General features: G+C 41.9%; 1 protein-coding gene across 4 annotated transcripts in view; it reads right to left on the bottom strand.

Moving 5' to 3' along the window:
- Window positions 1–24,886, bottom strand: part of FREM1 (FRAS1 related extracellular matrix 1) — a 77,553-nt gene that overhangs the window by 35,590 nt on the left and 17,077 nt on the right. For 2 of the 4 annotated variants that reach the window (XM_075527418.1, XM_075527415.1), the window contains exons 4-22: window positions 24,512–24,606; window positions 23,535–23,836; window positions 22,830–23,026; window positions 21,855–22,178; window positions 19,994–20,102; window positions 18,760–18,891; window positions 15,107–15,451; window positions 14,314–14,456; window positions 13,530–13,726; window positions 12,237–12,327; window positions 11,007–11,174; window positions 10,260–10,468; window positions 9,353–9,446; window positions 8,628–8,880; window positions 6,599–6,796; window positions 5,147–5,332; window positions 3,984–4,180; window positions 2,928–3,156; window positions 1,164–1,308 (exon numbers count right to left, since the gene is read on the bottom strand). In XM_075527418.1, coding sequence (XP_075383533.1) covers window positions 1,164–1,308; window positions 2,928–3,156; window positions 3,984–4,180; window positions 5,147–5,332; window positions 6,599–6,796; window positions 8,628–8,880; window positions 9,353–9,446; window positions 10,260–10,468; window positions 11,007–11,174; window positions 12,237–12,327; window positions 13,530–13,726; window positions 14,314–14,456; window positions 15,107–15,451; window positions 18,760–18,891; window positions 19,994–20,102; window positions 21,855–22,178; window positions 22,830–23,026; window positions 23,535–23,836; window positions 24,512–24,606 — 3,614 coding nt within the window. Of the gene's footprint in view, window positions 1–1,163; window positions 1,309–2,927; window positions 3,157–3,983; window positions 4,181–5,146; window positions 5,333–6,598; window positions 6,797–8,627; window positions 8,881–9,352; window positions 9,447–10,259; window positions 10,469–11,006; window positions 11,175–12,236; window positions 12,328–13,529; window positions 13,727–14,313; window positions 14,457–15,106; window positions 15,452–18,759; window positions 18,892–19,993; window positions 20,103–21,854; window positions 22,179–22,829; window positions 23,027–23,534; window positions 23,837–24,511; window positions 24,607–24,886 lie in introns of those variants that run through there. The other 2 variants (XM_075527417.1, XR_012779036.1) reach the window with 2 other exon arrangements.

The raw sequence follows: 24,886 nt of genomic DNA on the forward strand, positions 1-24,886 counted from the left end.
GAGAGAGGGTGGAAAATGACATATCAATCTTTACCATGTGAGGAACAAACAGGCAATTATCAGTAATTATCAGTACATGATATGAATACATAAACTATACCCTTTATTCTAACTAGAAATGGACTTGCTGTCTTGTTAGCATTATGTGGTCCTTGGTAATCTTTCAACTATAAAACTAACCTTTGTTAATGCAGAAAGCTCTACATGGTAAACAAAACATTCAAAATTCTCTGCAATGAGAAATGTAGGTCTGATCTGAAGGTAGGCCAAATATCCTGAGCGATCAGAAATTGCCACTTTAGTGGCAGCCTGCTTAACAGGCTGCGAGATATTTCCGAAATGCAAACTTCAGAGGTTCGGAGCTATACCCCCGAAGTCTTCAGGCCCCCAGCTCCCCATCTGCCTGTCTGGGGCTGGAAAGCAGCCAGGAGGACAGAGGTCCTGATGCTCTGTGGCAGGCCATCAGCTAAAAAATGAGGATCCCAAGGGATGAGCTCCTTGTTAAAATGTCCACGAGGTTCAGCTCTCTCGCAGCCAGCTGCCTATCTGCAAATGGTCTGCCAGGCAATTTCTGACCATATCTAATTCATTTATGACTGCTAGTTTTGAACTGTAAGGGAAGTTAGCATGTACCTTTTCAGAAGCTGAGCAATGGAGTTTTGTAGTAGAAAAGAAGAGAATCATTAAGCTGAAAGGCTTTCTCCCATGAGGCAAGGAGGCATCAACTTTGCGGATTTTCTCATGCCAAAATCCAAAGCTGCTTTCAGAGAGGTGTTTTAGACAGGCAGTTGCCCCAGGGAAGGGGAAAACAAAGTAACTGCTGTCCATAACATGGTGGTCAGTGGCCAGCAGAGGTGTGAAAAAATCAGGGCTCTCTAGCAAACATCTTGAAGTAAGTTGTGAAAGACAAAACAAGCATGTTCCCCCCATATTTTTTTCTATTCTTTTAATATTGAGCAACATTAAAGCATGCCCTTCTTTCACTAAAAATATTTTTGTTAAACAGTCTGATAGAGACCCACATGGAAACATCTGTGTTGACATTAGTCTGTGATTAGTTATGACATCCTCTCCCCATCGGTCACTGATTTGCTGTTTTGATCACTTTTGGATCATTTTGTCTAAACTCATCCCTCTGTCAGAGACAGGAACATGTGGCTTACTTGCTCAGCACTGGTTTCTCATCATTAACTGGAATGACCTTTACTGAAATGGTTCTGAGGACTTTATGTTTCCCATCTGAGAGCTGGATTTTAAAGCTGTCAGTGAGGTTTTCCGAATTGTCATGCATGTACATCAGCTTCATTCCTATGCAGGGGGTGGGGGGAAGAAAAAGAAGAGAGAGAGAGAGGGAGAGAGAGAGAAATGGAAAGAACAAATAAATCTGACTCCTGCAAAATCTCTGACATCATTTCACTCTGCTTCCATCGCCCTTCTTCCATCTCCCCTCCCCATACGCCCTGGTCACAGCAAGCTTGTTTCAGCTACCAGAAGATGAGCTTGGTGAGCCACTGCTGTTCATTAATCTAACAACATACTATTGACCCACAGACACCAGACCTAAGTAAGGAGTGACTCCCTTCACAAAAGGGTCTCTGTCAGTCTGAAAAAGGCACATTTCTTCTCCTCTCCTCATTCCAATTCATTTTAACAGGGACCATAGAAAGGGTGAGACTATCAGGCAACAGTCTTCTGTGCCTTATATAATCCTCAGGGAGCTTTAAACAAGCCTTGAGGAGGACAGCTGGCCTTGTGGCTATGACCATGGACAATTGGATCTGGGCTGGAGGTGGCTCAGTCACCATTGTGGGCAGGAAAAGAGAAAAGCCAAGCAATTGGAAGAGAGTCAAAAACAGGACTTGGGAAGGCTGAGGAATTTGGGATGGGGACATGATATTTCTGAAGCTTCACATTAGACAGGCAGACTGAAGAAAAATCTTTCCTCGGGTTTTGAGGGCTGAACTGCAACCTGAGTGGCAGGACTGAATTCATACCCCTCTTTATATTAATAGATCCCATATTTCACTAAATGGCCACAGTCTGCAAGAATCCACCATATTCTTGGCAGCATTAAATACACTTTTTGATTACATGTACTTGACAGAGCTTTGCTGCTTCAAAGCAGGTTAACTGATCATGCTAAGCTATAGAGCCACAGTTCATACCTTTATCATTAGGTGTATGAAGGTACGATGAAGGTACATATTGCGGCCTTTCAGTATATAAAGGAGGCTTATAGGAAAGATGGAGAGAGACTTTTTACCAATGCCTGTAGTGACAGGACAAGGGGCAAGGATGTTAAACTGAAAGAGGGTAGGTTTAGATTGGACATAAGGAAAAAATGTTTTACAATAAGGGTGGTGAGACACTGGAACAGGTTGCCCAGAGAAGTTGTGGATGCCCCATCCCTGGAAGTGTTCAAGGTCAGGTTGGACAGGGCTTTGAGCAACCTGATGTAGTGAAAGATATTGCTGTCCATGGCAGGGAGGGTGGACTACATGATCCTTGAAGGTCTGTTCCAACCCAAACCATTCTATGATTCTGTGATCATTTAGAACAAGATTTAACCCCATGATCAGTTAATGTGTTTTTAAATCACTGTCTCTGTCTCTGTTCTAGGTGCTGTCAAACATTTTGAAATCTGTTTGCTGATATGTTACAATATTCCCTTTATTTTTCCAGGACAGATGGCCTCCCTAGTCATATTGCTACCCTTTCTGACATGTAGGCCTCTCAGGATGATTTTATTGACAGTTCCTAAAATCAATAGACAACACTAGCATTGAATAGGTTAACTTCTTTTCCTAAACATTGTCTTGGAAATACACATAAGGCAAGTGAATAAATAAGGGGTGAAGGTTTCTTACTGTGCCCCCTTGCCTCATTAAAGGAATGAAAGACCAATGTCAGAAATATGCTGCACCTACCATTCTTCAGTAGCTCCATGGAAAAGTCATGAACAAGCAACCCATGGCTGTGGTGGTCATGGTTAATTAACTGTTTATAATGTAGAATATCATTGCCATGAACTCCATTAATAAGGAACCCATACCAGGGTCTCTGCACAATCCCAAATACCAAATGGTCTTGAGGCACATCCAGATCAACTGCGTTGATAACAGAGAGATCCAGCTCTGTCATCTCCCCCTCATGAACCTGAACATGAAAGAAAAAAATGTCCAATTCTTTTACATAAAAATAAATTACAGAATATTAGCATGGTTTCCTAAGTAGCGTATTTGTGTGTGTGTTTGTGTGTGTGTGTATCTCTCTGTTTCCTCCACCCTTTTCCCAGTAGCTTTTGAACCAGCTACTGATTTCAACCAGTTTAAGAGCCATAGAGTAGTAAATGGTTACAGTGATGAAAAGAGAAGGTGAGATAAGGAGTTCGTGTCTGCCCCAATTAATAGAAAAGCTGTTAGGTAAGTAAACTTCATATTAAGTGCTAGGGAATGCACAGAGAAGAAAGCCTTTAAATACATAAATAGATATATATAAATATAGATGCATAGAAATTTATACACGTACATGCACTTTTTACTTTACAGTAAGATAAGCTTACACTGCCCTAGCATGGTTGTCACAGAATTATCATTTATATTAAAAGCAGTATTCAGAGAGGGGAAAGGCTATGCCAGGAACATTAAAAAACTCTACAAAAAATTATAAAAGCTCTTAAGAAACCAGAAGCAGCATAAAGATCCTTCTGCTTTCTAGATGACTTATTTGTTTAAAGATTTCAGCCTTTTTTTTACTTAACTGCAAGTTACCAAACAGAGCTGTGCACTGCTCCAGTCCCACTGAAGTTCTGTCTTACAGGGTTACATGGGATTTAACTGCACTGTTTCCTGAACTAGGCTGAACTACACAAAGTAAAGGAAAGATGCAGAGGAACGGGTATCAGAACAATGTTCTTATTTATATTAAAGAGTGTTTTCTGGTATAAAAGAATTATATGGCAGGCATTTTGATTCTTTCCTTACGGTAATATTCCTTGCTATGAATTCTGGGACTTCATCATTGGTTGGGTTGATCAGCACGAAAAATGGAGTCTCTGCTGAGCGATGCAGCCCATCAGTGACATAAAGTACAAAGTGGTCTGCTGTTGGCTCCATTCGCATGTGCCTGGCTTGTACATAGTTTATGTTCAGGGCTTTCAGGTGCTTCAGCTGAAACGAAGCTAGAGATTTTAAAGAGATCATGAGTTAGCACAATCTTTTCCTGCCTTCTGGTCTTACATATCATAAAAAAATCTGAAACTATGTCTTTCTTCAGAGAACAAATAACTTGGATTTTATAAGTTCTCAGTCATTTTTTGCCTGAAAGAGTTACACTACACGTTGCTGCAGGACACGTGCCCTTCCCCTGAAACAAAAACACATCCTTCTGCTTCTTGTGGGACTGTGCAACTTCATACTTCTCAGTTCAGTCTGCAGAACTAAGCCCAAATAAAAAAACCCAAATAACAGGCAGGAAAATATCTGAGGTCTAAGTAATTACATTGATTGTTATTTGACTGACAAGCCAGGAAAATGGGGACTAAAAGGCTCAACGATTCTGGGTGTCCAGCTGGAGACACTGGTAAAAGCTGGTAGCATTACAAAGCATGCCACAATCTGTTCTGCTGAGGAGGAAACTGCCTTACTATGTTTGAAAACTGCCTTACAATGTTTGAAGGTGGACAAGGGAAGAGACCCAAGTCAACCACCATCTCTATCACTTTTGTAACTTTGCCTAGGAAACTAACATGGGACTCAGGCTTTTCAAATTCTCAGCTACAGCATTTAATTGGCAGAAGTACAGGTGAAGGGAAGCGCGGGAGCCTTGCATGGGAGAGTGAAGGGGGAGGCAGAGAGAGCAGATTAATGTCTCATACTGCCAGTTCTAATGGATTGCAGCTGGAATGCATAAAACAAGGATTGCCTTGTTTACTTCAAGTGCCAATTCTTCACATTTGCAGAGCTGCAGTCTCCCTTTGAACTCCTCCCACACAGTCCCACTGCTCTTCATTTGCCAGCACCTGCCTTCCTCAGTAAGCCCATATTAATGCACACACCTGCAGCTACTTCACCAGAGCCCACCTCACAGCCCTCCACAAGCCCTCTGTATTTCATCTGCTTGATTACCATATGTCATTAAGACTTACCTATGCTTATACCAATGTTGCTCTTCTCAAACCCAGGAGAAGGCAGTATATTTTCAATGTAACCAAACTGGGGAGGAGAAACCAAGACAAACTCTAAGTCATCTGCAGTGGTGTCAGGGTCAGTGGCAAACAAATGGTTGGTGGTAAGGGCTGCTGAGGAGCCCTCCTCCACCACAAACCTTGCACCTGCACACAAACAATATGATAAGCGTTATTGCTTATTTAGCTCATTTTACTGTTGTTTTTGTTAACAAGCATGGAAATAATAACTAAGGGAATAATAATAACTAAGGAAATAATAACTAACAAATATTGAGTTACTGAGGGGTTTTGGTTTAGGTTTTTTTCTCTGCTTAAGCCATCAACTCTACTTTTGCCATCATGTAAGTAGAGAGGAAGGGGATCATGAAATTATTTTACTGGCAAGTTATTAGGTATGGTTTATGTGCTGCTCAAAATCAGTTGTTACCTGTTTGTCAGAGCATTAATTACATGAAGGCTGTTACGAATTGCTCATAATGAACAATTTTTCATGCATCACTGCTTAATTTCCCTGCTGGGACAATGCTTCATTTCCAGAACATTACTTGGGTGAGAGCCTGTAAATTACAAAACTACTCATACATACACTTAAATATTCTCTGAGATACATAACACAGACGTGATGCTTACAAACAAATGACATTGAAAAAGACAAGCATACAGAAAGCATACTTTTAATATGTATACTACAGACCTCATCCAAAGCCCAGGAAGTCAGTGGAAGTTCCACACAGTGGGCTGTTGTTGGACTAAATGTACATTACCAATACGATTTCCATTTTAACTGAGTATTTTTGATCCTGAAGAGTACTAGTGAAAATGTGGCTTCCCATCTATTAATTTGATCCATTACATATATAGCCTAGATTTGTCTTTGTTCACTAACAGAATTAAATATAGGTAATAAAAGATTCTCTCCCTTCATATAAGGGCCAGAGTCTAAATTTCTGTTGTATACTTTACATGCAAAGGTAGATAGATATTTATGCTTATGTTTTTGCATTGTATAAACCTGACAATTTCTGGACCTAAGTTCAGTTCAGGGACAAGGTATCAATCACTTTTACTCAGACATAGCTTACATATGCAGCAATGGACATGTATAGATGGAGGGAAGCAGATCTGAGCACTCTCATCTCTAACTAGACGATTTAAACATGCAGCTGAAGAGCCACAAGCAGTTATTCATACTTGCACCTGCAGCTGAATTTGGTGGTTGCACTGTACTAGCAAAAGAAAAAAAATGTTGATGGAAATTCTGATCCAAAACTTTTGTATGCTGATCTCAGCCGACTCTTTCTGATGCTAAAAAATGAACAAACAAACAAACAAACAAAAACTCTCGAGTCTTTAGCCATTACAGTACTGCATAGCCCACATTATAATGCTATAGTAAGAGGCAGCTTTCACCAGTTGCAATTGATGGAGGCTGGTTGTCCACTGGAAGTACAGTGATGTTAAGGTCATATACTGGAAACGGATCATGAAGCGGAACGGGAGGAGGAAGAGGTCCATCATAACAGCAGTCTTTCACATCGAGGCCAGCCTCACCGTCAGAGACAATGAAGGTTAAGATCTCAATGGAAGGAGTCAGGCCAATCTCCCCACCTGGAAAAAATGTTGCAGTTCAGAAATGTTTTACCAAAACTTCATGAAGAATAATTTTGTATCCTGCAAGAACAGTCTGAAGTATTCGAAGTCAGAAAAAACAGCAAAATTACTAGAATTCTTAATTCTGGCTGGTGGGGGTGCTGTTTGGTTAGGGATTTCGTTTGTTGTTTGTAATTAATTTTACCCAGCTTTATTCTAGAATAAAAGGGTGTAGAAAAGTATGTAACGAAGTTAGTATTAGTAATAATTATAAAATTATTACTGCAAAGTTATAATATCATATTGTAGTTGTAATAAAATTGCTAATAGTCCTCATGATTCTGTGCTTTATACACTATGTGTGTAAAATGTGCAAAATGTACATTTGTGCAGAGAGTTTTTTTCTGCATTCCTTCTCGAAGAATGTAGGAAAAGATCTTTCTTTTTTATATATACTCTCTCTGTGACAAGTGGTAATATTCATGCTCTTCCAGAAGAAAACATTTTTGCATACCAAGAAATGCATGTGTTCCTATATGCCTGTTATCCCTACAAAATGGACTATAACAAGGGTTGTGCTTTGTTACTATACTGTATATTATGCCTCTATGTAATCACATTGAAAATGTGGGCTCATACAGCACAGGACTGGGAACTGCCATCCCTTGCAAGAAGCATCTCTGGCTGAGCGTATTCCAGTTCTCAGCACTTCCGGCAGCCTGTGTCTTGCATTGCTGCAAGATATTACTAATAAGCTGCCTGCAAAGGAAAGGCAGTGACTTCCACCCTCTTCCAATAACTACTGGCAGCACATTTAATGTGTAGAAATGTGGGAATGAAAAACATAGGCACTGCACCCTTGAAGGTCAGCTTCCGCCCTTCGTTGCCTCTGCAAAACACTGCCATTGAAATAATGTTCCTGATATCTTTAGGACACTGAAGAGAAGTTTGTTATGGGTGGCCATAATCAAGTACTTCGTTCTCTTCTCAAATACCAGCTGTTCATTTTAGACAGTGCCAAGCCTGAAAATATCACATGTATTCTCCATGCTAGCACAAAATTACAGACTAATTACACAGAAAACCAGAGCCTTTGGAAAAAAAAAAGACTAAAGCTGTCATCAGAGATGTAGAAAAGAGAACTCCTTTAATGCTAATGAAAGGATGAAATTAAGTAGGAAAGGGGGTTAACCAGCAGTTGATTTCTGTGAGTAATTAAGAAAATATTTTTTGATTTTAAAGATAAAACCACAAAATAACATCTTTTTAGTACTGTGGTTCTCTTGAAGAAAACCTGACCATCATTTATCTTGTGGTACAGAAAGACTATCAACTGTCCAAAAGTGGATATCCATCTAGATTGGAGGCAAGCAAGAAGTACCTCAGGTTGTTAGCAGTTTTCTATTAAAACTCAGCATCATCATTTACAGCATTACATAATTTTATCTAAACATGACTATGGAAAAAGGTCAAAGTTTTTTTTTAATGTCATGAAACAAATAAAAAGACTCTATTTTGTACCTAATTTAATCGTAATTTTGCCAAAAAAGCCCAAGATATTTTATCAGCAACAGTGAAAGAGGTCCTCCAGGATTATGATGCTTTCATGTACTTGTTCTAATATAAATTTCAGTTCAAACAGGGATTTGGAGAACACATTAAAACATTTGGTAGTTGTATATCATCAGCCCTCTTTCGAAGCCAGCTTACTTTTTGCCCTAGTCATAACACGTGGTTTCTCAGCAGTTCCTGTTGAGCTTCTGCAAAGATTACATGGATTCAGGTTAAGATTTTCTGCCAAAAACTCTCTGACCACCTTCCAGTCTAATTCTGTCCTTAACTCACTTACTAGTGTGCTTATATGTCACTAAACCAGAGATGACATCAGCCTGGGAGAAACGATCCACAGCAATGCCAGCTTTCCTCACTACCCCGTGGTAGGGCTGGCGAGCCAGCATAAACATCAGTTTCATGTCATCACTGTCCGCGTCTGTGGCATAAATGTACTCCGAGGAGAGGACCACTTCTTCACCCTCCAGGCAGTGGAGCACAGGAACAAGGCCTGTTGGCATAACAGGTGGCTCGTCATTCACAGGCAACACCTAATCAGAAAAATAATTTAAGATATTTTTCATTTTGGTAGAAACCTGTTGTTTTAATACATTGCTTTCCAGCCCAAACCAGCAGTATGGTGTCAGTGTCAGGGTACATTGAGCTCTCTCTATGAACAAAATGAAACCAGCTGAATTAGGGTCACTCTTAAAATTCAAAGACAAAAGTAAACCAAACTAGATAATTATAGCTTGAGAAGAAAACTCACACCCCATATTTAAGTACAGAGAGAATTAATTCCCAACAGAATAATGCAAGCTAGAGCAAGCACAAATGCCTTTCGGCTAGTACAAGCCGAATCTCCTTTCAAATTTGCCACATAAACCTGAAAGCTAGGGTTGAAACGGAAGCCTAACAAGTCCATTATCTTCCAGTTTCCAAGGGAATGCAAAGACTTTCAGAAGTCAAGCTTTGCACTCTTCTACACAGGCAATTGCTCTCAGAAATATGCAACACACTGACCTTGACCTGCAGGATGAACTCTACAAAGTGGATGCCATCTGTGGCTGCAAAGAGGACATCATCAGTGAGAGTCTCAGAGCCATCATGCCGATACCTGTGGAAAGAAAAAGAGCTATACAGATTTCACACAGACAAAGGAGCTGTGCTTTCTGGTCATGCCAGACAATGTGGATCCCTCCCAATATAAAAAGCTGATCCTTGTGCAAGAGTGTCCATCTAAGACTGCTGATTCTGGATCAGAGTGTCTTGAGAGGGCTTGTGGGTCTCCTACAGGAAGAAAACCCCCAAGATAAACCAGACATCAGCTCAGAAAAAGGTTTCACTGAGGCTATGTTCTGGTTGCTTGTGAGGTATCTACCAAACATGTACGTCCTCACTGCGGTAGGTGCCCTCTTTGACTAACAGATGGAAACAGAGTCAGGGAGCTCTAATTTTGCGTGCATGTAGCAAGTAGAGTCTTGTTCTTGCCACAAGTATAGCAGCAAAATTTTCATCTCTAGGTTAGTTAGTGTTAATATAAGTTTTCTTGTAAACTAACCAAGTTTCATAAACACACATCTTCCTCAAAAGAAAAAAAGCTGGCAACGATTGCCTTCTTCACAGGAACTGCACAGCTGAATACAGAATTTGCCTCCTCATCTGCACGGGGCAGTGCTTTATAGAGAAACCTATCTATGTCAGACATGGTCGCTAGCTCCCACTTCCTGGCCACACAACAGCTCCATGGCCGTTGTGGTCCCGAGGCTCAGCCAGCAATCTTGGCCTGGAGCAGCACTGCCAGAGCCATACTACGGTGAGCACGGCAAGCTGTAGCCTCTGCACCTCGCACCACCTCACTGCAGGGCTTTCACTCATCCGACTGAGAGACTCAGCCATCGCAAGAGGAAAAGACAGCCACTCTTCTAACCTGACTGCCAGGGTATGCAGGTCCCCACAGGAAAGCCTGTCGCCTTCGTTCATGGGAATGCCATTCAGCTCCACCACGCCATGCTGAGGTTGTCTCTGGAGGCGGAGGAGGAGATGCTCCTGTTTTGTGTCCACGTCAGAGATGAGAATGTGTCCCTCTGTGACAGGGCTCAGGCCACCCTCTTCCACTCTCAAATGGCTTGTGAAAACCTGCATGGAGGAGAAATGCTGAACTCTCTTTTCTACTGCACCTCCAAACATACATAGAACAGGGCAATTTCAATTTGCTCTGGTATGAGGAAGTGTGACACCTTAAAAAACAAAATGCCAGAGGCTGTACTCTTTTCTGTTGTGTTACGAAAACCTAAGGAATTTACTAATAGTAGGCCCTAATACGTGCAGCACAGTCCTGACCCCATTCGCAGAGGCTCCTGGCCTTCATAGGCAATAGGCAACACAAAGAGGAAGGATGCAGTTTTGCTAAGCAGGATGTGACACACTTATTTTTGTACAGCCACCCAGATGCTGAAGGTAGCCCTCAGCTTATTTAGCACAAAAATTCACCTTGCACTCACCAAACTTCGCCTTCCATTTCAGACCCAACGCAGGCTACGTGCAAGACACTGAAACCCTGATCCTATAGAAGATTTATTTTTTATTTCAATCAGATCAGGACATCTCTCTGCATTTCTGTTTCTACCCAAAGCCATTTCCAAATCCTTCCCTCTCACCTTCACCACCACCCTACCTCTGGGGCTTGATTGTCCACAGGAAGAACTGTAATATTGAAGCAGATCCCATACAAAGTGCCACCATGCTGATTGCTGACGGAAAAAATAAACTGGACTTGCTGAGGTTCAGGCCCGATGTCCTGCAGTGGTGGCATGTAGGCAACTTTCATATAGTTCACAGCATGCTGCAAAAAGAGAAGAGGGGTGTATGTAAGAAGAGATAATGGGAGTAACCATAATTCAGGACATTAGGAACCTTTCTCATCCCCTAATTATATGTTATCTGAACTGTCAGAATTAATTCCAGAAACTTTGCACGTACTCTTTAGCTACTGGCAATACCTTGATTAAATGCATCTTCAGCTACAAATCAGGTGAATACAGGTTCAAATACTCAAACCTGTAGCAAAAAATACAGACACAGTTTATAAGTGATAACAGAAGCAATGGATGGGTAACAGAACCTTCTTGATGGAGCCCTTTAAGAATGCTGGTCCCAGGACCTTTTCTAACTGTGACTTTAAAATAAACAATTCATCAAAGCATAGCTTTCAATGTAACATGTCCCACAGCAGCTGAATTTGCCCTCACCAGTGCGAATAAACTGCACACCGTGCCCCCCCAGCTGAGGGCAGGCTGGTGAAAGAGGCTAAAATAATCACCAAAATCTTGCATCCAGACACCCATATTAGGCATGTGATTAAGGATTTGTAGGCTCAGAGCTCTCATTATGGTACTGCAATGATCACTATTATGCAACCTTAACCATATAGCAGGATATAAAACAGGGCACTTTACTAATATTCGTAAGACATCTGTCAAACTACAGAAGCATGAAAACTGAACAACAAAATCCTGGAAAAGGCCTGTTCCAGCTTGTACCATATCTATCTGTGGAGACACTGAGAAGAAGCAAGAAACTGTCAAGGCCTCATTTCTACATTTTGTGTATTTTTAACTTCCTCTTAACGTCATGTTGGAGCCAAATTCAGCCTACCCTAAGCAACTGCAGTCTCTGCTGGTTTCAGAAGGAGAGTTGTGTTTACATATTGCAGAACTGAAGCATGGTGGAAATTTGTTTGAAAAGCTGGAATTGAATTAGCAAATTTTTGAGCTTCTTAAGCAGAGCTTGTGATAGTACTGCTCCTCATTTTTCACCTCTTGTTTTCCTGTCAAAAAGAAGCTGTACACTTGTAACTTCTAAAAATTGTTTAGAACTGGTTATGGTATCAGGTAATGTAACAAACCTGAGTAAATGTCCGCAGTGCAAGAGCAGCAGGATCCTTGACCAGCTTGGGGATGGTGTCCACCATAAACAGCTTCCCAGCGTCTGAGTGGCTGTACAAAAATACATGTGTCACATCCTGGTTAGCAATACTGAAGAACACGAAAAACAACAGTCACATAGCTCAATCTTGCACTTCAAATTAACTTCCCACTCCCAACTGCATTGAAAGGAAAAACATTTTTCTTTCTTCTGTCCTTGTTATTCATTTAAACATTATCACAGAAAACTGACCACAAGAAATATTTTTCAGCATGGTCATGAAAAATCATTGCATACCTTATAACCAAGCTCTGGGTTTGCTACAAGTGTGTCTCTGCACACCCCAGGTACCATTTACACCACCTGCAAGTCTAGTCCACCACATTCTTATTACTTACACACCTGCATTTATCTTTACATAGAAAAATAAATTATTTCTGGTTTTCATGCATCTTATAAACTTCTGAAATGAACCAGTTTCCAGCAAGCCAGCTTTCCAACAGCAGTAACCAGCAAACTGGATAACCGTGTGGCTATTTGACTGAATAGGGAACAGCCTAAATGTCCTTCTTCTCCAGCTGCGTACCAATCCTCTGTTGCTTGAGGTCAAAATTGAAAGTGTTGATCTTCAGCTTAAACCATACATTGGCTGGATTTTAAACTCTTCTATTTAGTAAATTGTTGCCGACACTGTTGTGAATTTACCGAATTGTGAAACAGCATCAGTGACATGTAAACTGCTACTACACCCATTCATCTCATACTCCTATTGCCCCCATAACATGTTCTGCCTGCATTCTGCTCCACAGGTTCCTGGTCCAGGACCAGGAGTCCTTCACACTGCCATAGTAATAATACATATCCTAGAAAAAGCAGTAGCAGCTCATCTTCTCAGTCTGGGGCAGGCCCAGGTCAGCCCCACTCTATCAGTTAGGAGAGGTGCTGTGACTTGTGCTGAAGGCTGTACAGGATTCCACAGGGCAGTGTAAAATGCAAGTCCAACAAAAGGAAAGAAAATATTTCAGGTGCTTTCCTCCTTCTTATTTCTTGCTAAACTGTGCATTTTTTTATTACTCTGTGTATTATTCTGTTGCTTTCAGCTCTAGCTCACCCTTAATCATCAACAGGAGAGCTGCACCCAGGTATTGTCACCTGCACTTTAAGCAAACAGATGAAGAACCTGAGACACCAGCATGCTACTGCCACTCAGGCTGCTCCTCTTAGACGGGTCATTGCTCTGTCCCACCTGAAAGGTATGGCAGGTCACACCTACCCATGCGTGCAAGAGAAAAATGGAGAAGTGGTTATGGTGTAAGTGAGTTCCCTCTCTTCCTCTTCCACATCTATGAAGTGGAGATGTTTCTTAGTTAAGTGAGCAATCTCAGTCTCCTTAACAACCAGGTGACGCGTCACTCCTGGGGCTTCTCTGGGTAGCTGATCATCCACAGGGATAATGTGCACCATCATCACCTGAAATCAGGAAGACAATAAAATCAGCAGCCAATTCCTCTCAATAAGAGAGTGTCCAAGCAGCTGTTCACGAACATGCACACACAGAAGTAAGTGGGCCACTGGAATATGAGATATAGGATGTGGCTGTCATGCCATATCATGAACACACGAGTCATGGAGATATACAACAGTTAAATGCAAAGCCTATGAATCTTAGCAGTTTCCGTTTAAATTAAAAACAAAGTTAAATGCAGTATGCTGGACACCTGGGTGAAATAAATAGTCTCTTCTCAGTTGACTTCAGCAGGGCTGTTGTTTAGTTTGTACTGTCTCCAAATCTGATTTGTTTTCAACATTTTGCTTTACAATGTAGGAAAAAGTCTTTGCAATGGACTTGTCTCTCTGCAGCCAGGCAGAGAGAATTACCCCATGGAAAGCAAGAACAGGAGCTACCTCTGAAGAATATTATTTGTGGTGGTGACCATGGTGATGGCAAACAGAAAAGATCTATACCAGTTTGATTTGAAAGTCTGTCAGAAGGTGAAAATTATCAGCCATTTGAAGGAAAAATGCAGGACTCTGCCAAAGATGCTTCAGTTTCATACCTGTGGCTCTGAGAGATTGGGAGGGTCATGGCTATCACACAGCACAAACTCAAGGGAATCTTCAAATACTTCTCCTCCCAAATGATGATAATAAATTATTCCATTAAATAGATCCCTCTGAAGAAAACTGCTGACAGAATATCCTGTTGAATTGAAGAATATGTCTTCTGTTGAACAGCATAATTTTAATAATTCATAAAAATTATCCATTAGCTGTGCAAGTAACTGGTGAAGCATAATGTCCTCTTTCTGATCCTAACTAGGGCAAACCCTTTGAAATGTTGTCTCATTGAAGATCATCAACTTCTTTTCTATGTCACTTAAAGATCATTCAAAAAATGAAACAACACAGCAAATGGGCCTAAAGCCCTGTTCAGAGGACAAAAGAGAATTTGCAGGGCTAGCAGCCTCTGCGATCTAGCACAGGAATTTCTGAGTTCAGTTAAAAGAAAGGAGAGCTATCTTCCTCTTTTAGCATCATTAGCGTCATCTAATAGCTTTGAACTTGTCAGAGATCCTTGCAGATAAAATAACTGCTGAGTAGCCCAGCTTTTCTGGAGAAGAAAAGTACAGTAGAATGGAAGAATTATGAAATAAACTGTGTTCACAGGTATAGTTATCCTGGTGCAGAGACCAACATTAATTAATGATGGGGATTTACACTGTAATGAAAGAAGGCAAAATTTGCCATGATTTGTCCTGAGCCAAAATAAGTTGTCTAATTGTAACATTTAATGTAGTTAAAAAAGGAGGGGACAAACAAAAGCGTGCTATTGTGGATGTGTTTTATTACCTATCAAGTTTGGTCCGGGTTTCTTCATGATTTCTCCAGCCTGTGGTGGCTTGGTAATATTAAATAGTATGTAATCATCACTGGAATCCATGTCAGAAGCTTGAAGCATGGAGCCTTGAATCAGGATCATCTGTCCCTCATGAACTTCAATGACCACATTGCTGATAAGAAACGGAGGGCTGTCATCTTTAGGGAGGATATTGATTGGAAACTTATGGCGAATACTGTGGGGGCCATTGAAAATCCTAAATACCACAAAGTCCTTAGTAGAATCACTGTCATCATGATGGTAGTGAACAACTCCAGCCTGAATGTCAGAGACCGTGAACATGAATCCTTTCCCTCCTGTCAAAACAGTGGAAGAAAACGCATCAAAACCATGCAGTTCAGCCCAGAGGAGAATCCTTCCAGCAATATGAATGTTATTAAGGGAGAGAGAAGGAGAAGGCATTTCTAACTAGAAAAATCAAACATAACTTCACCTACTGGAAACAAGTTTCACATAGTTAATAAGAATGCAGAATTTGCAACTGTGGTAGCAGAGAAAATCCTCCAAATGTCCATTGCACTGAAGATAACTGGAGATATCAAGGATTTTTAACTGCACTCTTTCCACTTTAATTTTAACCTCTACTTTCTTATCAGAACATTTTACATGTATTTTAAGCATCAAAGACAATATGCTTTATAATTACAGCTCAGCATTTCATTGCAAGTAAAAAAATATTTGTGGGTCTTGTTTTTTCTGCATATTGAGGTTACTGTCTATAATAAAACAATTTTACACCTCTGCTTCACTAGCCATGTTATGCACACACACAAATATTCAGCCAGGTTAAAGGTTTCAAGAACTGCAAGCTGGTGCTGGAAGAGATGATCTCCCAAGGGCCTCCAAGGAAAATATTTGTTTGCCCTCCATGCTGTGCCACATCAGCAGAGACATCCACCCACTCCCTTTGATCCTTACTTGAAGAGAATTATGGGCAAACTTTAGGATGGAGAAATAACTGCCTCACCACCAAACAAAACCCTGTTAAATGTGACAGAAGGCAGGGAACACCGCCATACATACCTCTTTCTTTCAGAGCTTTCCTGTAGCTCTAGGACTGGCATTACCAAACCCAACAAAAGAGCATTCAAAACATTGTGTTGATTCACTGTTCCCTGCAGTTAATGGGAATCCCTCCACTGACTCAGTGGGCAGTGGCTCAGACCATTTGCCAGCAGCATTAGCGTTATGGTGCAGCCTGAACTTTCCTTTAAAGTCTAACCATCAGTTGGTGCTTGCTAGACAAAAAAAGGCAATTGCCAAAAATTGTGATTATGGTTTCCTTTGCATATGCCTATGCAGACACATAAAAGAGAATCAGGCGCGGTCACTGGAGAAGAAATATCCACCCCTGGCTGGCTCACAGGAGGCTGAGGAACCCTGGGGAGCTGCATGCAAGGATGGGGCTTGCCACCACGAGATGGGCCCTGGGCTCTGCATGCTCCTGCAGGCACAGCTGGACTGCTGCTCTACAGCCTGCAGCCCACTCCCTGGCTGGCTGCACAGCCCCGCCGTGACAGCATCTCTGGGGCTGAGCCTATCTAACGCTGCTGACACCACAGAGCTTCTGTTTGTAGCATTACAGGAGGATGATCGTGCAGACACTGAACTCCTTGGCAGTAGTTTCCTGAGATGAAACATACTTCTGAAGAGTTTCTGTTTCCACTAAATTCCAAATACCGCCTTCCCCTTTTCCTTAAATACTTGCTTTAGGTCTCTAGGCTATGCATTTTACATGAATATATTTAACTATCAAAAAATCCAGCATTGATAGTGGCAGCATCTTTCCACCCTGCCAACAGCAGAGTGACTTTTTTTACCCAACCATTTTCCCAAAGAGAGCAGTGCTGTGCTGACTCAAGAGATTGCAAAGCAAAATTAGTAATATTGACAATGCAGACGGTTAATGAATTAGAAGTCTTGTTTAATTGCTGCTTTTTGAAATAAACCTTAAAGCTGCCAGTAAATAACAACCAATATCCAAATGTTGTCTGTATTTGCCAACAAATCAAAGTCACTCGGCATTCCTTAGCACCTTCAAGCAAAAATGTAAGAAGTGAAAATTCTTACATTGACTTACACTGTAATTCTTACAGTGACTGCATTTCGCCTGGGTCGTGCCTGCTCAGTGAAAGCATAGCTGATTTCTTTAAAATTTCAGCTTTGGGATGTAAATGTCCGTTAAGAAAGTAAACGTTTAAATACTGAATTTTTCAATAGTCTTGTTTTGATCCCCTGCCCAGCGTGGCTGTCGCAGGGGAAGCCGGTCAGCAGAGGGAGCAGAGCTCGCCGGCAAGCCTTCTTCCCGCTGCGGCGCCGGCGCGGCCCCGCTCCGGCCTGGGCGGCGACTGCGGCCCGTCGGTGGGCGGCCCTGCCCCCTGCCCGGCGGCCGGGCCTTGCGCCTCGCCCGGCGGGGAAGCCTGCAGGAGGTGCATTCAGCGCAGGGCGGCTGTGCTGGCGGTTGTCGCCTGTTTGCAGCGGCGTGGCAGCGCGGCGCCTCGGGGAGCTGCCCGTCCCCACCTAGCCTGGGTGAGGCAGGGCGGCGGCGGGCCTGCTGCGCGCCGTTGCGTGCTGCCTTAGCTCCCTTGGGCTGAATCCGCCTCCCGTGAAGAAAGGAAGAACCAGTTTCGTTTTCAAATGAAAGTGGTGTGTAGGAAAAATGCCAGACTTACCAGTATTTCCCATAGGGTCATAGAATCATTAGGGTTGGAAAAGACCTTTAAGCTCATTGAGTCCAACCATCACCCCAACACCTCCACCCCTACTAAACCATGTCCCGAAGTGCCACGTCTACACGTTTGTTGAACTCCTCCAGGGATGGTGACTCCACCACTTCTCTGGGCAGCCTGTTCCAGCGCTTGACCACCCTTTCAGTAAAGAATTATTTTCTAATATCCAGTCTAAACCTCTCCTGATGCAACCTAAGGCCATTTCCTCTCATCCTATCACTTGTTACCTGGGAGAAGAGACCGACCCCCACCTCTCTACACCCTCCTTTCAGGTAGTTGAAGAGAGCGATAAGGTCTCCCCTCAGCCTCCTTTTCTCCAGGCTAAACAACCCCAGTTCCCTCAGCCGCTCCTCATCAGACTTCTGCTCCAGACCCTTCACCAGCTTCGTTGCCCTTCTCTGGACACGCTCCAGCACCTCAATGGCTCTCCTGTAGTGAGGGGCCCAAAACTGAACACAGTAGTCAAGGTGCGGCCTCACCAGTGCCGAGTACAGGGGCACGATCACTTCCCTGGTCCTGCTGGCCACACTATTGCTCATACAAGCCAGGATGCTGTTGGCTTTCTTGGCGACCTGGGCACACTGCTGGCTCATGCGATGTAAGGATGTGGACAGCATAAATACACTATTTGCAAAAGTGCCTAAGCTATGCAACTGACTTTCTTTATGAGCTTGTGAACGTTTTAATTTCTTACTGTGCATCCAGGTATTTCCTTCCGCACCTTCATTCCCTTGTAAATCTGTCTCTCATGCTGGCAGCCCTCAGCACGGAGTGACATACGAGAGATTGTATCAACATCTTACTGACTGTCATATTATCGTAGCCAGTTGTCACTAGGGAACATGTTTCCAGGCCCTCAAGTTGAAATGATTTACCTCTCACGGTGAGCCGCCCATGCTGTAAGCCGTCAACTGTGACCAAGCGGACATTTTGGATGTCATCATTGTCTACAATTTGGAAGTGTTGCCATGTGATCGGTCGGGATTGCCCTTCCAGGAGGTTGAGGCCTGCAAAGAGCAGAGCGTTATTTCACCAAAGCATCTGCGACTTTCACGGCCGGCAGTATCTAACCTTTCCAAAGGTTTTTGCAGTCAGGAAAAAAAGCATGTTTAATTCCATCTACATGCCTACCTGTGACAGACATTTCAAGGCCAGCTTAAAAGCCTGATATCAACTCTTATTCTGACATACTTGCCTTAGTCAACTGTCTTTAAGGAACTTTTTTCAGAGAAATAACGTATTCTGGTTCCCCATGATCTGATAGAGTAGCTAGGCGCATTTCTGGATACTTGCACAAACTGGAGCATTGCACTTGCAATCTCACAGTGTCTGAAACTGGGCACTCAACTTCCATAGTGAGTCTGCATTTAAAAATATACATTGATCTTCATGATGGAGGACAGTATCTCTTTATTTTACTCGGACAGTCATTTCAGGTGGGGCTTCTCTGGGACACATGAAGCCTCTCCTTCTCAGCTCCTTCCCTTTTCTACTGTGAGGAGACTGCTTTTTCTCTGGCGTTAACTTCAAGACTTGTTTGATCTTATACCTTGCCTTTTGATAATTAAATATCAATGTACGTTTCACTCTAGATGGGAGAGCCTCTCCCCTCTCCAGTGCAGGCATTATAAATCTGTTTGAATTAGCCTTAACCCTGTAAGGTTTCCAGGCTTCACACGGCTGGTGGTGTATCATGCCCTCTTTTTCTAGTTGTTAATTTATGCAGACTTCCAGTTTAAACACCACCAACAAGCCTTGGTCTTTCCCACACACTACCCTACTACTCCTATTCCATCACATGTTTGTCTTTACCATTCATACTCTTTTATGTCCAGTTCATTCTTGAAAAAAATGCTATATACAGAAATCCTGATTTTCCTTTAACTCCCTTTTTTCTTTAATTTTCATTCCACTTAAAACTTGAGATTTTTTCAAGTTGTTGTACATGTTCCCCCCCAAATGGACAAAGGGAAAAAATAGATTTAAACTCCCTCAGTTTAATGATCCTTAAACTCCAGGTGTAAATCTGAATTTTAGAGCTGTGTCAAATGTCTGTGTCAAAGCGTTATAAATTCTATGGCAAAATAAAATGAGGAAAAGAGATCTCACCTGTATTCCATGAAACCCGAGGAGCGTTTGTATCTGTGGTTCTGATAGAAAGATGCACACTGATTGGTAAACTCCTTTCAAAGTAGAAGTCATGGACCTCAAACTCCACCTGTTGTGAAAACAGACAAACTATTTATTGAAAAAAAAAAGAGCCTGAAAACCATCTGTACCTCAAAACACATATAGTGTGTTCTTACCTGAGACATCTTAAAGTCTTCTGATAATATGTTGACAAATGAAACTTGATTTAGCTTCTAAAAAGAGCCTTTGAGGTTCTGCACTAAATTAAATATCTGCCTTCTGTGCTCTTCACAGTGAATGCTGGGAAAGTTAGCTTGCAATGTGTGTAAAGTAATAGGAAAGATAAGTATTTTCATCGGTTTTGGGGTATAATTAGCTCAGCGATTAACATAGGGCTTTTTTAATAGTAATAATAAGAGGGGGAAGGGGCATTTCCTGCTCTTTTAACATATGTAGGACCAAAAAAATTATGAAAGAAAATATATGGACTGGCACAGAAAAAATAATTAAAAAAAAAAAAAAAAGTCAAACTCTTGAATTGTCAAATTCTTGAACCTGTGATCAAACAATGCTGAAAGCAGAACAGTGAAGAGGCACTTAAGGAGCAGGCAGTTTGGTAGGATGACTGATCCTCATGCTAAGGAAACAGAAAGAAAGGGGGTGTCTGTGACAGCCAAGGTTAAAAAAAGACAAGCCTTGTCAGTATCAGGTGCCAAAGTTACTGTTAGTGTTCCTCTGCTTTCCAGTCCACCCTTTCCCCAGCTTACCTTGCTCTGATTTTCTGACTCTTCAGTTTCATTACTTTAGTACCAGCCATTTTGTTTTGTTTGAGTTATTGCTTAACTATCTTACCAGATAGTTATTTTATAACTATCAGCATATTTATATACTCTTTTACCTCATTTCTTCTCCTCTTCTATCTCCTTTTTAAGACTATTGCTTATTTCTCAAGAGTGCTGGCACACTACTGAATTACAAAAAAAATCTAGCAGTACTGATTACTGGAAAAATAAAGTAACACTGTACCCAAAGTAGGAGACATTCACCATCAGCACTCTGTGGCAGATCGGGAGGGAGAAACATCACTAGCAGCCAACACGGTAAAGGTAGAAGTGGTGCTCTCTTCGCTCCCATTAAAGTATTCCTGCAGCCATGGTCTCATAGATCGGCACTGTTTATTTACTCGCTTACTCCAGACCTGCAGATACCAGCCTGCTTTCATCATTTGCATCATGTTCTCTGTGTTAGTGACATGCTTTTACTCCTCCGAGCAGGAACTGTTGGGAGTTCCCTTTTTGTTATCCCTGTACCACCATTGCTGCAGTAGGTAGGGTGCGAGATCAAATGGCAATCTTGACATTTAGCTGGTCCCTCTTTCATGGCTTTAAATATGTCACCTGTCCACAGGTCACAGGGATCAGTACTGTCACACAGAGAGAAAAGCTATGTGGAAAAGGCACCATTGATCCTTCCCAAGGCTCTTGGTTAGATCTACAAGTAATGTTACTCCCCTAATTAAAAAATTAAAGAAAAAATAAAAAAAGAACAAAAAATTCCTGTTTAGATATTCTCATTCAGAGGGGATAAACATCTTTCAGTACAAAGTAATTCTTACGTAGTGAGCAACAAATATCTGATTTGTGTTAGACAGTTAAGCTGATGAGTCATAGGAGAAAGTGGTAAAAGATTTTACCTCTGCTCCTGCATTGCATATGGTTAGAGAAACATCTTTTTTTTTTTTTTTCTGAAAAATATCCATTACAAATGAATACATTTATTTACAGCTTACTGAATCTTAAGGAGGTGAAAAACAGCAAATGCTCATACATTACAGTGTTACCTCATAATTCCTCCTCTCTGTGTGGCTGTTATTTGGAGGCTGATAAGCAATGAGCATGTCACTGAGATCTTTCCATGTGAAGGAGCCAACAGCTTTTGTATGGTCAGATAGATGAGTGATGAAGCCCTGGGGAGGTGGCTTGGTAATGTTGAACACAAGCAGGGACTTTGGAGTTTCGTTGTCTTCAGCATCAACAGTTGTGGTTGTAATGGGGGTTAAAATAAATTGATCTACTTCCAGGATGAACTTCACTATCGGGACAGCTTTGGGTATTTGATTGGGAATAGCACCTTTAATCTGAACAGGGAGCCATGCATACTCAGTCTACAACAGGAAAAAATGAGACAACTGAAAGGATAAAGTGAAGCAAACAAATTCAATTTCCATTACCTCTACATAGTTAATTGGGGTGCATGTTAAAGCAATAATTATTTTGAAAAGAAAAATTGAAACATTTTAATGAGAAAATGCCTAAAGTAAATATTTAGACCTCATGAAAAGGTCTTCCAGGTTCACTAGTCTTATTTGTGTCCTTAATTTTGGGCTGAAACAACTTGCTTAATTTGATGTGAGATTAATGAATAACTTCACCTGACAGAAACATGCACGAGCCATTAATCATTATTAACTGAATATGTTCACACAGCTCTTAACTTATTAATTACTATATATGTTGAAGGCAGTGCAGCTCATGCTCCATAAAAAAGGTGGAATTATGCCAGCATTAATTTTGCTCTCAGGCTAAACTACTTATGCCTGTCAGTAAACAACCAGAGGTGTTTCTCTGTAGCCATAATGGTCCAAGCATAGAGGCATGAAGATAATGCATTTCATTTTCCCAGCTGGCAACGTTGTAAGAACTGAACAAACTTTCAGGATCTCTGTCTCTCTTCAAATGGGAAAAGGAGCAACGAATTTAATTTTTTTTAAAACCAGGAAGCCAATCGGATATTGTAAGGTTGCGTAAAAGTCTACCTTGTGCAGAGTTTTGCTTCTGCTGTCTGTGAGATCCAGCCTCACAGGAATATAATCGATGTCAGGCGAGGGAGGGTCAAGGTGCTGATATCGAATCCCCATCCTCAGAAACTCTTCACAGCTCATTTTTGTGTTGTGAACGACTCCCAGTCCCAGCATGCAGCTCCTGTTTCTGCACTGCTGGCCCAGGCTGTGCTCTGTAACCCAACAGAAGCAACAGTGAAACAGTTACTGGAGCAGAAACCGACATGGGAAGCCTGTCCATATAGCTAAACTAACCCTGGTAAAAAGCCAGTGTGATGAGAATTGGGACTCCTTTCCTGACTCAGCTTTTCCTACAGGATTTTGTTTTCAACAGACATCTTCCAACTCCAGCCTCCCATGGTCTTTTGGGTAGGTGCTGCCTCCAACAACTCCCTGTGCTGTTTCTACTGAGCCTTGGCACTCCCAAAGCCATCACATTGGTCCACACGTTTAGGAGCCAAAAAAAGACTCCAATCGGGGTATTACTGACCCATATCACAGATTTGCGTTGTGCCCCACACAAACTTCATGTCGCTTTCAGTTTCCATGATAGCTCAAGCAGTTCATTTAACTTCACATGACCCACTCTTACCCAGCACATCTGAAGCAACCCACTGCTGCAGATTTAATCTGCTGGGTCTCTTTGAACCTGCTAATACAAACAACTAGAGCACATCGTACTAGGGCCAGGGAAGAAGCTCTGTGGCTGATCTCCACGAAGCTGGTCTTGCTGCGCTTCCCCAGTGATGAGTTGGCCGTGAGCAGGCAGGTGGGTTTCTGAAGAGGCTATGGAAATGGTGCAATCCAGATTTATCTTCCTGTCATAGTCAAAAGCAAGGACGTTCTTGTCAATCACCCTGGACAGACCATAGTACTCAGCGACCTCCAGGGCACGGGAGCGCATTTTGATGATGTTACAGTCTGGCTCAAGTAACTGCACATGGAGGGTGAACGTTTCTACAAACGTTTCATTTTCTGTAAACCTGCAGGTGGAAAGGAAGGAAAGAAAGAAATTAATTATGCATCATCCCATCTTTTGCCGCTCTGTGAGTTTGATTGGCCTCACCTTCTAAACTGAGTTACTTGAACCCCTTTCTCTCATGTGCCCTCAAACCCCAGATCGCCAGAGACCATGAGGTCTTTGGCGCCAGACACTGCTGCCCACCTCCTCGTATTTGTAAACAGGGTGTTTGTGCAAAGGAATCATAGAATCATGGAATCATTAAGGTTGGAAAAGACCTCTAAGATCATCTAGTCCAACCATCAACCCAGCACCTCCTTTGGGAAGAGGTTACTCGCTGCGTATAAGCAAGGGTCTGTGTCCCTGTCAGCAGGACAGCACAGAACATACAGTGCTCTGAAAGTACTGTTGTCACTTTCAATAATCAAAAAATCACTGGTTTTCTGTAATAAACAAGCAATACATAATATTTATGAATACTAACAAACACATTATTTAAGCATATCTGAAATACATTGTGACAAATGTTTCTGTAAACAGATGGTCACTTGTTGACTAATGATGCTGCTACTGGATCTAAGTACTTATTATATGTACAGCAGAACATACTTTTACCATGAAAAATGGACTGCTTGCTCCTCCTGAGGGCAGCTGTTCTCCTGGTAACAATGAAGTGTGATCTCCCGCCGCTGCTTACCTGTACAGCCTAAGCATGACCGTGTCTTCATCTAAGATCGGACAGCCATTGTGGGTATATTTCACTTCATTAGGAAGGAAGTGACAGTCAAAAACCTATGGAGGAGAAGGGATAGACAAGTACAACACTGTCAAGCATGTTAACTTCACAGCTTCTGTTCCACTTCTCTCTGACTGTCAGGACTGCATCAGACTGAGGAAATTTTCAATCTCTAGTTTATTTCTATGAATAGGTGTTCACCTGTTCTGTGGTCTCCCAGTGGAAGCCAGAGCAACCACTTTAACGTGGGGCTGCTGGCACTCTACAAGGGAATGGACGTATAAATGTGATTGTTTCAGGCTGCCAAATCCCTCCTCCAGCGCAACACGTAGTTTG

Source organism: Mycteria americana, chromosome Z (genome assembly GCF_035582795.1).
Source record: "Mycteria americana isolate JAX WOST 10 ecotype Jacksonville Zoo and Gardens chromosome Z, USCA_MyAme_1.0, whole genome shotgun sequence".
NCBI classification, from domain to species: domain Eukaryota; kingdom Metazoa; phylum Chordata; class Aves; order Ciconiiformes; family Ciconiidae; genus Mycteria; species Mycteria americana.